This window comes from Pithys albifrons, chromosome 2 (assembly GCF_047495875.1).
Source record: "Pithys albifrons albifrons isolate INPA30051 chromosome 2, PitAlb_v1, whole genome shotgun sequence".
In the NCBI taxonomy this organism is placed as follows: Eukaryota; Metazoa; Chordata; class Aves; order Passeriformes; family Thamnophilidae; genus Pithys; species Pithys albifrons.
The window spans coordinates 74,272,537-74,286,675 of NC_092459.1; the positions used below are offsets into that span (position 1 = coordinate 74,272,537).

A 14,139-nucleotide genomic window follows, 5' to 3' on the forward strand; every position below is an offset into this window, starting at 1 on the left:
GTTTTTACTTGTCTTCAGTTAGTCTGGCAGCAAGACTAAAATCATTACCTGCCTTCTGCCTGTTTTTCAGGAACCCTTAAGTCTCCATCTCCTCCTTCCCATTGAGGAAGCACAACAGAATGCAGCAGGAGCAGCAACAAAAGCTTTTTGCATCTTTGAGTGAGAAGCTGTTGCTTGTGCCCTTCCTGCTATTAAGGCCTCAATTACCGAACATAAAAGTGGTTGATAAATGTCCAGAAAAACTCTGTTACCCAAGTACACACTTGCAGCTAATAAAATATCTAAGGGCTTAGTGGCAAGAGTAGTTTTGAGTGAATAGCAGTACCGATGCAGGAAATTTATCCAATGACTCTGTGGGACTTTTAAAAAACAGGAAAATTATTGTATTTATAGGAATACAGTTTAGCAACATACAGCCAAAATAGTGAGAAAACAAACATGGAATGCAATTGTTCAGAATACCTGAAAGGATTCTTCGAGTTCTGCATAGGATGGTCAGAGGAAGGACTGTAGGGATGCCTCTTTTAACCTTTAAGTGTGTTGTAGTAGTGTTAAACATTTGTTTACCATGTCTCCATACTTAGTGCGCTGCACACAGCAGACATTCCCTTGTGGGCCAAGCATATCTTATGCTTCATGCATATGCAGATTTCAGTAACTCCAAATACTCACAGGTTTTTACAAGTTCGAGGTATTTCAGGATTTTGTAGCTGGCATGTGCAGCAGAGAAGCTTCTATCATTAGAACTGTTCCTAAAGCACACTACTTGGAATGACTGAGATGCATTTCCAGCCAAAAAAACTAAACAAATCACAGACTGAAAGTCTTGAGAAGTTGAATTCTGCTTCTTCCAAATCTTTTTTGTTTTAACACAAGTATACTGGTCTTAACTGGAGAAAAACTTTGTTAAATACTATAATGCAAATAGCAAACAAAAACCTACTGATGCCAGATATAACCACTAGGTCAAAGGAGAAATGGCTAAAGAACAAGTTCTCTAGCCCCTCCTCCCTCCTGCCTAAATCCCACTCACTTAAACATCTGAAAATAAGGACTTACAGAAAAATTGCCTTCTCAACCATCATTATTTCATAGGGTTAAATGAGGGGTATAAAACTACAAAACTCACAAAGTTTATTTGCCAGGCAATGTACTATTGCCAAGGTTAAGAAACAGATAATTCTTCAGTCAGGTAATAGATTTATTAAGGTCTATATAAGAACATTAAACTCACAGACCTGTGTGTTCTACTTTTCACAATTAAATTTAAGCAACATCTTAAAAACATGCCTTCAATTGTCAGCATTTAAACATTATTATGTTTTAATCAATAACTTTAGATGAGGCTGAGTTTTATTAAGATAGCATTTTTGAAAGTAATTGCCTAGCTACAGTCTGTAATCTTTTAACTAGCCAGCTTCCATTACAAAAAAAATTCACTGCTTCATGAAGAAATACTTTCACTCTCTCATATTTTGCATATAATTCTTAACTTGTTTTAATTCTTTAAATAAACATTCTGGATTTTGCCAATAATATGTATGACATTGTAACTCTTTTTAACTCTCTTTTCACCAAATCAGGAAAACCATGACAGTAAAGGCAATGATGAAACCTGCTTTCTTTCAAGACTGATCAGAAGGTAAGTAATATACATACCTAAGTTTTCTCCACCCCAAACATCCATCATCATGTCATACTTTCCTAGTTCTTCAAAATAGGATTTGTCCATCACAAATAGCCCACCAGCTATCATAGGTGTCCTAAACAAACAAGGAAAATTAAATTAAACACTTACAGAACCATGAACTGGGAGATAACTTATTTGCACATCAAGGTTAATACCTCCTTGAAACACTGGCAACACTTTAGAATGGAACTGATTTTGCATCTATCACATCAAATGTTGCCTGCACTCGTTTCTATGGCATGTAGAGTGCTATGACCATAAGGCAGCTTCAAAAATCACCATTTGGCTCACAAGTTCCTTATGTAAAGGGTGGCAATTTGTGCCAGCAATAAAACATTACAACTGATGCTATATTATTAGTACTCAAAACGTACCAACTTTAAACAAAATGACATCTACTTTTTCTTGAGGATAAATAATTTACTAGTGTGTTCTAAACTGTTTTTAAAATAAAATTTATTTCGGAGATTCTCATAAGGCTCCATAAATATGAATGAAATTTCAATATTGATGAAACCTATAGTAAAGATCCTCTTTCAGATTCAGAGAAGATGATTTCTAACTTTGTTTAGTTGCAAACTACAATTCAAGAAGTGGCTGTACAGACATACTTTATGGGAGCAACTGGATTTCCTTGTCGTGCTCTTCTCTGCTCTGGTGTCATGTAATCCCACTTGAATACAAGGTTCCAGTCAAAGCCTTCAAGAAGAAAAGTAGGATGTTAAAAAGACTGTGGTGATCACTTATCTTGTAGTAACAATGTTGACTGAAAACACTGGAAATTAAAAATTTAAACAGTACAAACTTCTGTGTAGAAAACAAACAAGTCGGAGTCCAGGTGAAAGGCAAAGACCTTGAAAGGACAACCATAAAAGAGTAATCTCAATTACCAAATAACTCTGATTTCTCTTGTCATCATCTATTACACAAAATAAGAAACCCCTTCAACAAGTGGCATCCTTACACAAAACAGAACATCATATGAAGATTCCAGCCATTACAAATGTTCCCAACAGTTTTTCCTGTACAACTGCATTTCCACTCTTACGTTATCCCACATTTATGTTTGCACAGGCTTTATGCAGTACTCTTGGTACTCTGTTAGCAAAAGTTCCCTGTCATGAAGGTCACAACATGTTATGTAGGTCCCACTTATATTCCTCACATTCATTTAACTACTTTCCCACTGTGCTTTTAAGTGCACAATTTTTTAAACTTAAGGCAAGCGTTGGAGAACCAAAATCTTACTATGCTTATGCATGTACATATAAGTGTCTACACACAGCAACAGCACAGAAGCCCACTAAGATCACTAGAACAGACAAGACCAGTAGGTCACCCACAGCAGCTTCCTGCCTAACAAGCACTAAATTAACTCCTCTAAGCAATGCTATAAAGACAAACATCTTACAGCAAATACGTTCAAAACAGTCTTTGTGCTGGGTTATGTCCATGAGCATGAACATCTAAAATAACCTGCACAAGGTCCTTAGCCTTTAGAAAAGCAGCCTTGTAGGGTCTGCCTGCTGCCAAACACATTTAGATCTTATGAGGTCATATAATGAATGATTTCCAGATTTCTGGTGCACAGATGTCAATAGTTTTCTTTCTCCAGTATAACAATAAAGCAATTACTTCACAGGGAAGTAGGGGGAAAAGCTGACGTAAACAGACAACAATTACAGTCCTACAAAACTATCCGTCTGCAACTGTAAAGGTGCATAGTAATGACTGACGTAGAAAGCCGAAAAGTAAGCAGTTTTCATTGTAGCTCACAAGATACTTATCACACACAATGGAGAAGTTCTCCTGAACAGTCTTTTCAGCATGCATGCCAGCTCTTTCTCTCCATGTTTGAGCACTTCATGAAGTGCTGCATTTTAAAAATGAAAGACTACTCCAAAACTCCAAGTAGCAAAACAGTAAAATGGCTACAACCTACAGTACTGCAAAGCCTCCAGCACAAAGAATGAGTTCCAATATTTCTGCACAGTTAAAAAGTCGCATTTCATCACACATACCCAGCAAAATTACTTGCATCTGGGAGAACTTGAAAACCCTATTGTTCTCCAGCAGAAGCAGAGAGATAGAGTTACCATAAACACCAGTGAACACAAGGGGTCTCTTTTGGAACACAGCACTTTCACAAACTGAACAAGTGTATTAATTCTCTGCCCATTAAAAACTGGTTTTCCGTCTCCATTTTCACAGACTCTGGGAAAAATCTGCACTCAATGAGATAGTATCAGTAACTCTGTAAAAGGAGTATTTTTAAACACAAGTGCATATCCAGTATAAAATTCTATCCAGTATAAACTGCACCACAGGCATACTCTAGATTACTAGATTTCAGTTAACTACAGTTTATTCCAGTAATTACAGTATTTCTCAGGGTGGCACAAACACTTTGCAAATCTCTCTCTCCCCCCTCTCCCCCCCCAAAAAAAAAAAAACAAACCAAAAAAGGGTATAACATGAAGTACTTGAATTTAGTACTGGCCAGACTTGGGAATTATTTCAGAGATGTCCACTCAAAAAAAAAAAACCAAACAAACCCATCAGGGCACCATTTGCTAGGTTGCTTGTCTTGGGTGATTGTATGTATGTATGGCCAAACTTCGTGAATGAAGATTTGGGAAGGACTCTCCCCAGGTGGTGGTGTGCCCTTCGAGCCTGTGCAGTGGATTGGGTGATTAAGTCTTTACAAAACAGATTAGGCACAAATGCTGTCCCAGCTGTTTCAGCTCTCCATGCTTCAGCCACATAGACACTGTGTCTAAGGTTGAAAGCATAGTTTGGTTTCCATCTTAAGACTTGGCCTCAGTGGAAGCATCCCATGATGCCAAATGCTGTAGTGCCTCCAACAGGGCAATCTCCCTCCTGGGAACTGACAAGAAATATATTATTCATATTTCAACTGATCCTAAATAGCTTGAAAGACTGGTATGTGCAAAATTTCTATTAATCTTAAAAATAAGAGTTTCTCAATCCTCAATTCAGAAGTACATAGACTTTATGCACTTTAAAAAAATTAAAACGTCTATCTATTTCTATTGTGTGCAAGAAGAGAAAATGATACTAAAGAAATAGATAAATGAATGAATTGGGAGACACAGTGTCAAAGATAAAGCATGAAGAGCAGCAACAAGAGAAACGATTTCTCAATCTTTTCCCACTTCACTTGGGAAGAATTTAAGAGTATGAACCCAGCAGTAACCAATCTAAGGTTTCAGGGAAAGAATTCCTCCTCCACTGCAGACAACAATAAAAGCCACATAATGGTATGGAGTTTCTGTACTGAAGGTTTAATGAATAGATTGGGTAAAGGCCTTGAGGTTTAGTAATGCTGGCACACAGACAATAGCACAGAACTACACATCAGTATACTGTGAATATAAACACCACAGGTATCATTTCAAAACATTAGTTAGAGGGATAGGACCTCTGACCTCCAGATCACTGATGAACTTGTAGCATATGCAGTACTATGCAAATATTACTTGTATTTTAGTTTACTGGAACAACGCTTGGTGACCAGTTAAGAGGCCAGAACCAGAAAGAACAGGCTTGAAACTGTTCTTTCCTTACTCACTCAAAGTCTATTCAGAAAAAGCTGAAACACTGTGAGAAAAGCACTCTAATTTTTATATCATGGTTCATCTCATATATTTATGCAGACAGTTCAGTTTCCAGCATTGTAGGAGCAATTATTTACAAATAAAAAGAGAAAAAGGGATAAGTGGGTAGAGCACAGCTAATTTAAATAGTAGGTTTTTGTCAGCAGTGAAATAAGTTTTTAAAACCTGTAACAAGGAAGAATTTCAGCATGTAGTTGCCCTCTCCTTCTCTGGAAAAGGAGAGGGAAGGAATTGTTTGTATTTGTTTTTATTTAGGGCCTCACAAGCCTTTTTACTATTTCCTCTCAGTAGTATTTACTAGCTAGACATACTGAAACTGTAGTATTTCTAAACTCAATTTCTAAACTCAGTTGTCTAATGATAAAGATATAAACAGTACAAATTTCAATGGTCAGATGTTAGTCTCTTCACAATTGCAAATCATGGCTAACAAACATTTACTTTTTTAAACATGTTTCAAAGCTTTCTGCTTATTCAGAAGAGTTTAATTTTTTAAGCAAACTAGCATCCTGAAAAAAAACCTCATAGACACTGCATTGTTGATGGGCTTCTAAACTAGTGAGCAAATAAAGCCTATCTCATATAAAAAAAGAATTACAAGCTCTGGCTATAAGCTTCCTCTGAGACATTTACACAACCTTACAAACATTGGAGCGAGACTTACATACTGGTAAAAGGCAGCATAAACTTATAAGAATTAGTATAATAAAGATGAACTGTTTTAAAGCAGAGAATAATAAGGCCAATTAAAATCCAAGCCAAGAAACAAGTGACCTACAGAACTTAGAACTAGATCTACGAAAGGGAAGAACAGTATGTTAATTGCCCATTCCACAACTGCAGTGATTATGAGCTTTGATTCTTGATGCTTTTTTTAAAATCTGTATTCCAGTACAGGTACATACCGCCTTTTAAATCAGCTGACGCCCCCACGTACTGGAAGTTGTCCATATTAATTACATCAATAATAGGAGATACAACTCTGGTCTTGTCCTAAAATAAATATTAGAGAGTAATATTGAAATAATGAAATCAATATATAAAGATTCAGGCAGGATGTGATGTTGAACAGTTCAGCGGGATTTCATTGACAGGTCTCCCCCAGCTCTCCCCCTACTTCAGCTTATGGCTCAGTGCTGTGAACAGCATTTCTCAGCACTGCTTCAGAAAGCAGAAACCATACGATAGGACTAGAAATCCTCTTTCTATTCTAGGCTACTTATATTCAAGTAATCCCCCTCTTCTGACTAGCTCTTGAAGAAGGCAGCAAACTTGTTGTTCTAAAAGCAGTCGAGCAAACAGCACCTCCATTCTTACTTTTAAAACCAGCTCAAAGAAAAGAAGCATCCAGGAAATTCATATTTTCCACAACAAGTCTCCAGCCATGCAGTGTACTATGGTCTTATTATTTCAACCTTTAAGGGACACTTAGGCCTTTCTGCAATCGGAAAAGTCTTAGGTTAATGGAACCCATTTTACACTAGAAGAATTACAACTCAGTACTCGATACTCAGATAGGAAAGAAAACCTTTAAGTCACCTCAAACTAATGAATGCTGTTATCCTCCAGCAGCCAAGATTCCAGTGGTACAGATAACCACACTCCTCTGTCCAACCATGGTCTCATATACTATTCTGAGCCATGTTAATTATTTTAGCTGATGTTCTTGCCAAAATAATTTAAGAACAAAATCTTTCCAACAACTCCACATGCATCATCAAGTAGGATCACAAGACCTTAGAACTCTAAAAAAAGACTCATCTAATGTTAGAAATGTAGTATCGTGGTTAAGCCAGTTTTGTCTCCATGACTTATTGCTTGAATTCAAAATATAAAGTTTTGAGCTGCACAATTCAGAGAGTAGATAACTTCAGAACAGCATAACACCAAATCTGTGAATACATTAAAAAACCCTGTTTTGAACAAACAGAGGATATTTTGGTAACTTCTGTTAAAGACAAAGTGTTCTTATGGTTAAAAAACCCTCATCAATCCGAGTGTCTCCATCTTGAGAATTGATAAGAACTTGTAAGTACGTCTTCAAACAACAGTGCATCTATTATAAACAGTGGTTGAGCAATGTATCCCCCTTGCTAATCAGTATTATACAGAACAGATTGGAGTCAAACGAGTATGAGAATGACCTGAGCTCATAAGAAGAGACTTAAAAGCAACTCAGCAAAATGCTTTGCTTGGTCCAATAAGGACATATACACCCATTTTCTTTTATTAAACTTTAACTATTCAATCTGTGCTGTTTAATAAGCTCTAATCACATAAATGGCATTTACTACGTCATTCCGCCTAAGTGAGCAAAAGGTCACAAACTTTTGTATCAGCCAAAAGAATAATCCAAGCAAACCCAAGAGAATCCAAGCTGAAGACTAAGCTCAAAGTTAAAGACTCAGTATTGATGTCTACATTTCCCTTACATATCACTGCAGGTATACCACTCAGGCCAAATATGTTTTTATGAGAGATGTAATATAACATCCATTCCGGTCTGCTACTAAGTATTAATTAGTTTGGTCTAAAGCAAATAAGGAACATTAACAAACAAGGTCAATGTGTCCTATTCTCCCATGAATCACATATTTAGCTCCTGTCCCTATCAGTAGTAGCCTCAAGGCCAAGCTTGCAATGGCAAGAACTCAGTTTTGCTAACTGTGTTGTACCTGGGAGGCAATTATGATTGCAACCTCAGAGCACTACGTGTGTGTACCTTCCTACATCAACGAAGTGCTTCAAGTGCACCCATGCCCTTATTTTAGGCATTCTATACAGTGATAAAGAAACTCCTTTAACTGATTAGACAGATGATATCCAGCCTATTCAGTTATTCATGGTATCCATGAGCATGGAATACAAAAATGAAGCCACACTTCCTTTCTTTCTCTTTTTCCTTAGCTGAAACTGAGACAGCTTATACATCTATGCCCAGCTCTAAAAACATTTTTTTTGACAAAAATTTATGTTTCTCAAATGGTTCTACTTGGAAGGGTTGAACCTGGTGGTAAAAGTTGCCCAAATTACCAGATGTCACATTAGGGAGAGATTCATTTAGACTTCAACTTATCTCCACCGTGCCGAGTAAGCAGGTAGCATATTGTTTCTATACATTTGGGATTTCTGTAGGCCTTTGCTTCTGGTCTGGTAAGTTCTATCAATATCTGACACCACACTAACACTTATTTGCTACACCTAATATATTATTTGAACAACTCCCAGTTACCTCTCTGACAGCCAAATACCCATGTTGTGTGTATTTAGTTCCATGTATAAACCCCCATATTGTTGACTTGGAAACATGCTGTTCCTTCTATGATTTCAAATTAGATTTTCTCAGTAGCAAAGCAGACAAAACATTTGCACATGCTCAAATTGATGCTTTGCAGAGCATTACAAAGGTGTTAATACAGAGACTGCTAAAAAGAGCTTGTGGGTCTTCAAATTATGAAGAATTCCCTCATTTAAAACACTAAAAAGTAGCTGCTCCCTTTAATCACACTACGGATAAATAAGTACATTGCTTTAGGATAATTTAACATTGAAATCTTTTGTCTCATAATGGAAGATGCAATTGGAAAACCATGTACTTCTTGGTGAGGATAATGAAAAGAAATAGCCTGTGAATATGGAAAGTCTCTAGTGCCTGAAAATTTGTAGCATGCTATTTCATCTTAATATTTCATAAGGAAGTTATGAATGCTCTAGAGTTAGATATTATATATTATTCTCATAAACCATCAGAAATTATCCTCAAGATTCTTCATGTATTGCCTCCCGCTCTAGAAATCTCAAGACATTTCAAAGATTAAGCTTCACAACACTCCTAAGAGAAAATATAAATATTTTCCTTTTAGCACTGTGCCAGTTAAAAGTTGACTCATTCAAAGTCACAAAAACTTGAGATACATATGAAAAAGGAAACCACATCTCATTTCTTAATCTGTTTCTTCCTATTACGATCATCTTTGTTTAAAAATACCTTCCTAAAACTGGTAAAGGATTTACAACTATGCAATGAAAACAGACGGGTTCAGTTCTGCACCAGAACCTTTCAATTTATTTTTTTCATATAACTGCTGTGTTATAAGAATAAACATCAAAGTGTTTAGAAGTTTGCAATGGAAAAAGTCAATTGGACAAGTGTCCATGAAATCACTAGTAGTTACAGATGTTTTCAGGATTGTGTATATTTATTACTTAGGCTGACTTTTTTACAAATTAAAGGGTTAACCTTCACTGTCTCCTCCTTTAATCATACACACAAAGACACAGACACACTCACACACAAAATCTAGCGGGCATAAAAGGTAGCCTTAGGAAACCAGACAGAAAACCATTTTCCAGAAAGGAAAAAAGAAGATACACCACCTCCAGGTTACAGAAGTATCTGTAGACATTCTGAACTCTAAAATATTCATCTTGTGTGTAAGCTGTTTCTGCTTTAAGCTTTTACTCAAATTGCTGAAGATAAATCCCTAGCAGAGTCAGATCCCTCTGGGAATGCTAAGCAAGCATGGCCCATGGAAAAAAAATACTCTAACCAGGAAACCATCTTGCAGAAGAAAACTTTGGGATAGATCATCTTCTAGTTGAAGAGGAAAAAGCTTGATGTCTCAGGTGTCAGAGGCACAGCTTTCTAAAGTGGTTACAGTATATCAGATAAGAGTATTGCAGAACTGATTCAATTCAGACTGTTTCTTGGAAGCTATAAATTTTTATATTGTAACACACACAACTAATCTCCCAAAACTCCAACAGAATTAAATGCCAAGTGGGCAATTCTGAAGCAAAAGGCAAAAAACCCCAAAACACACTTTCCACCAGATACATAACAGATGCAGCAGCAATTCCAAAAGCACTGTATAAATGAACAGTAGCCCTGACCTGACAAAAATGAGCCAGAGCAGAAAGGAGTTCACATCTATTCAGCTTCTTGTCACTATCAAGAAAATGCTGCCACTTAACATGAAGTCTGCACTGTGAGTAAAGTCAAGCCATTTAAAATAACACAGAGTATACGTTTCCATATATTATATGTAAACACTAACCACGCCTTAATTATTGAACATGCAGAAGGCTTAGAAGCTACCTTATCATTCCCCGCACCTGTTGGTTGGCAATCTGTGCAGATGACAGCTAACTGGAACTCTACATCAAGTGTTTATTTAACAGTACAGCAAGCTTTGGGAAAAGTATACGCATATAGCTGAAAACTATGCAATGGCACACATGACAAGTATGTATCATGATGACAATTGAAAGGAGCAAGTTTTGAAAGATCTGTAATTCATGTACTACTAAAAAGTAGCTGCTGCACAAAGCCAAATACGCACCAGCTTCTCCAACCAAATATACCATATGCAATGCTGATCTTCACAAAATTGCCAGCAATTTAATAGGAAATTTTACGTTCTGTTATGATGAAAAGGTAACACCTTTTCAATACCATATCAGTTTCAGAAGGATAAATGAGTATGCCCTGGAAAAAGTTATAGACAAAAGAAACAGGAAAATGACAAAATAGTAGTCTCAGCAAAAGCAGGGTTTTGCTGACCAAAACTACCATTTCTCTTCTGATATTTTGAATAGATAGATGCTTCAAACCACTTAGACAAAAAGTCCTGAAAACTGTTCCCATATCCTAGAATTCATTAGTGCTTTAGCTGCAAGCATTCTGCACTTCCTTTTGAGATATTTAATGCCTTCAAGTTTATTTTCCTAGTCAATAATTATAGAGAAATTCCTCCAACCCTTCTGAGGCAACACTTTAGACAGGTACAAAAATAGAAAGAAGTGCTACGTTACTAATGCTCAAGGACTTCGTAGGCTTTAGGGACTTTAACAGTGTCCAGGTTTGAGCTGATTCACATTATTTCTACTCCAAAAGAGGATTTCAACTGCTAATGTGTCTTGGCCTACTTGCAGTATTTCTGGAATACCCAATAAATATATTGGGCTGAGGCCAATTTTATGAGGTTTTGGCAATGTGACAGGTACTGCACTTGGGTCACAGCAACCACATGCTACAGGTTTGGGGATGAACATCTGGAAAGCTGCCTGATGGAAAAGGACCTGGGGGTGCTGGTCAACAGCAGCTGAACATGAGCCAGAGTGTGTCCAGGTGGCCAAGAAGGCCAGTGGCATCCTGGCCTGTGTCAGCAATAGTGTGGCCAGAAGGCCAGGGCAGTGATTGTCCCTCAGTACTCAGCACTGGTAAGGCTGAATCTTGAGTCCTGTATTCAAGTTCTGGGCCCCTCACTACAAGAAAGATGTTGAGGTGATGGAGTGAGTCCAGAGAAGGGCAACAGAGCTGGGGAAGGGCACAGAGCAAAAGTCTCATGAAGAACAGCTGAGGGAGCTGGATCAGTTTAGCCTGGAGAAAAGGAGGCTCTGGGGAGACCTTATTGATCTCTACAACTACCTGAAAGGAGTGTGTAGTCAGGTGAAGAACAGCCTCTTCTTAAAAGTAACAAGCCATAGGACAAGAGGAAATGGCCTCAAGTTGCATCAGGGGAGGTTTAGATTAGATATTAGGAAAAAATTCTTTACTAATAGGATTGTCAAGCATTGGAACAGGCTGCCCAGGGAAGCAGTGGAGTCACTATTCCTGGAGGTAATTAAAGGACGCGTAAATGTGGCACTCAGGGATTTGATTCAGTGGTGAGCTTGCCAGTGCTAGGATAACAGTTGGACTCAAAGATCTTAAATGTCTTTTCCAACTTAAATGATTCTATGATTCTAAAAACCATCACAGAACAAACAGAATAAAGAAAATCAGTCATCAATTGATAGCTTCTTCATTGTCATACTGAGTATATGGTGTTTGCTTCCTTGCTCCTTTCCGTTTCTGTGGGGGAAATGCGAAGGAAAGCATAGGGAGGGTAAGAGACCTGGGGAATTAACAAAACAGAGCAGCTTAGCAAAACCATTTTGATTAGGAGAATTTTGGAACCAAGTCTTTCCTGGAAGACTAGCTTTCCAGAAAGGGAATGCAATTAAGAAAGAATAAAACCCCTGTTGTCTTGAGTGTTCCTCAGTGCTTTTTGGGATCACAGTCCATTCAGTTTCCACTTCAGCTGAGTTCCTCCAGACGAAGTTAACAAGTATAACCAACCCCCTGAGAAAACAGTACACTTTCACTCTTAGTCCTCTCAATTACTTTTCCAGGACACAGACTAAGCACCATTTTCACAGAAGCTGAGAGCCTGTAGTTTCTGCTAATTTCCATGAGAATTTCAGTTTCACAGCTCAACCTCTCTCCTATTATCACACTGAATCTTAATGAGGCATAAAGACTCAGGTAAACCGAATTACACCGAGATGATATTGGTTGAGGAGAACTACACTTTGCTCTAAAGATTTTCCACTCACTGAGGCGGTCCCCAAAGAACCAAGGAAGCATATATTTGAATTGCTTGGAAAGATAATAATAAATATTCAGATTTTATGTTCCTGTGTTCACAGAATAAATGAACAAAAAATATGTTTTAATCACAGAACACTCCAGTCATCTCCACCATCTCAAGTCAGAGAAAAAGCTTCCTTAGAAAAATGCATAGAAAATTCATCTAGAAAATTAACTATATTAATCTAAAATTAAACCAGATGGCTTTAAAATTTAAAAGCTATTTCTTCAGGAAATTACTTTAAAACTCTTTACTAACCTCAGCTACTCTTTCCAAAAGTGGTTCCAGCCAGTGTTCATTGCACTCACAATGACTATCCAGGAAGGTCAGCACTTTTGCTTGTGCTGCATCTGCCCCTCTGACACGAGAGCGCATCAGGCCTAAAAAGTAAAGATAAAACGTTTTAAGTACTTTCTGAGGAAAACAATCAACAGTGGTGAGAAACTACAGAATTCCAAGTTAGTCATTAGTTAAATTACTGTAAACTCAGACAGAACAAACACAAAAGCTTCACTATCAAAATCAGATGCTAGTTAACAATTCAGTGAAATTACTTCACACCAAAGAGTCTGCAAGTGTCCAACCTACTGCACCCTAGAGGTTTTGATCTAATTTAAGCAGAAGAAAGGAAGTACCTTTTCAAAGCAAGTGATACACAAGTACTTTACTGTAAGTGGTATTGATACTGATAAATGTCAATCAGGATCAGACCTGAAAACACACACAGCTCTGACAGTTCTGCTATAAAACTGAGGAAAGCATCATCCTCCCCACCTTTTTGCCACCTCTTAGTTCTTACCATAGTCTGTCCACTCTTCTATGAACTTCTTCCAGAAAAAAACATGCTTCAGTAATTTACGTCTTACTCCCACCTGTTTCAAACTGCCTTTCCTCTGTGTTTATGGCAATTCTCCTGTTTTCTAGTTTGGGAGTTAGGGTTTGGTTGTTTTGGGGTTTTTTTAAGAATTCTTTAGGAAAAAACTTCTGCTAAAACCAAAATGTTCTTCCCTATGTCTTAACTACACAGATACCCTTACTGATTTACCCTGCTCCCTTCCTTCCTTTGTTCCTTCCCTTTTAATATTTGTCCATTGGATGACCTCACCATTCCTTAAAGCTCCTTCCTATAAGTACACACATAGCAAGGTTCCTCCCATTTGTTTATGACATAGTAATAAATTTGTCAAATTATGTTTGATTTTCAGATACACTGATGCACATTTTTAAGTATGAATCTGCATCTGCATTACAAAGTTAGCATTTATAATTACTAAAAAACAAACATCAAAAAGATGTTACTTCATTGGTTTTTTCCACTGCTACTACTTCCATCTTTAAGTGCTGTACTGAAAAATGACAGTAACTTACTCAGAATCTGGCAACCATAGCAAATCAT

General features: G+C 37.3%; 1 protein-coding gene across 2 annotated transcripts in view; it reads right to left on the reverse strand.

Moving 5' to 3' along the window:
- The window catches only part of GALNT2 (polypeptide N-acetylgalactosaminyltransferase 2), a 100,719-nt gene that overhangs the window by 14,733 nt on the left and 71,847 nt on the right, over window positions 1–14,139 (reverse strand). For both annotated transcript variants that reach the window (XR_011697173.1, XM_071549533.1), the window contains exons 7-10: window positions 13,002–13,123; window positions 6,234–6,321; window positions 2,302–2,389; window positions 1,660–1,763 (exon numbers count right to left, since the gene is read on the reverse strand). Coding sequence is in view for 1 of the 2 variants with exons in the window: in XM_071549533.1 (XP_071405634.1) it covers window positions 1,660–1,763; window positions 2,302–2,389; window positions 6,234–6,321; window positions 13,002–13,123 (402 nt within the window). In the remaining variant the exon portion in view is untranslated. The remainder of the gene's footprint in view (window positions 1–1,659; window positions 1,764–2,301; window positions 2,390–6,233; window positions 6,322–13,001; window positions 13,124–14,139) is intronic.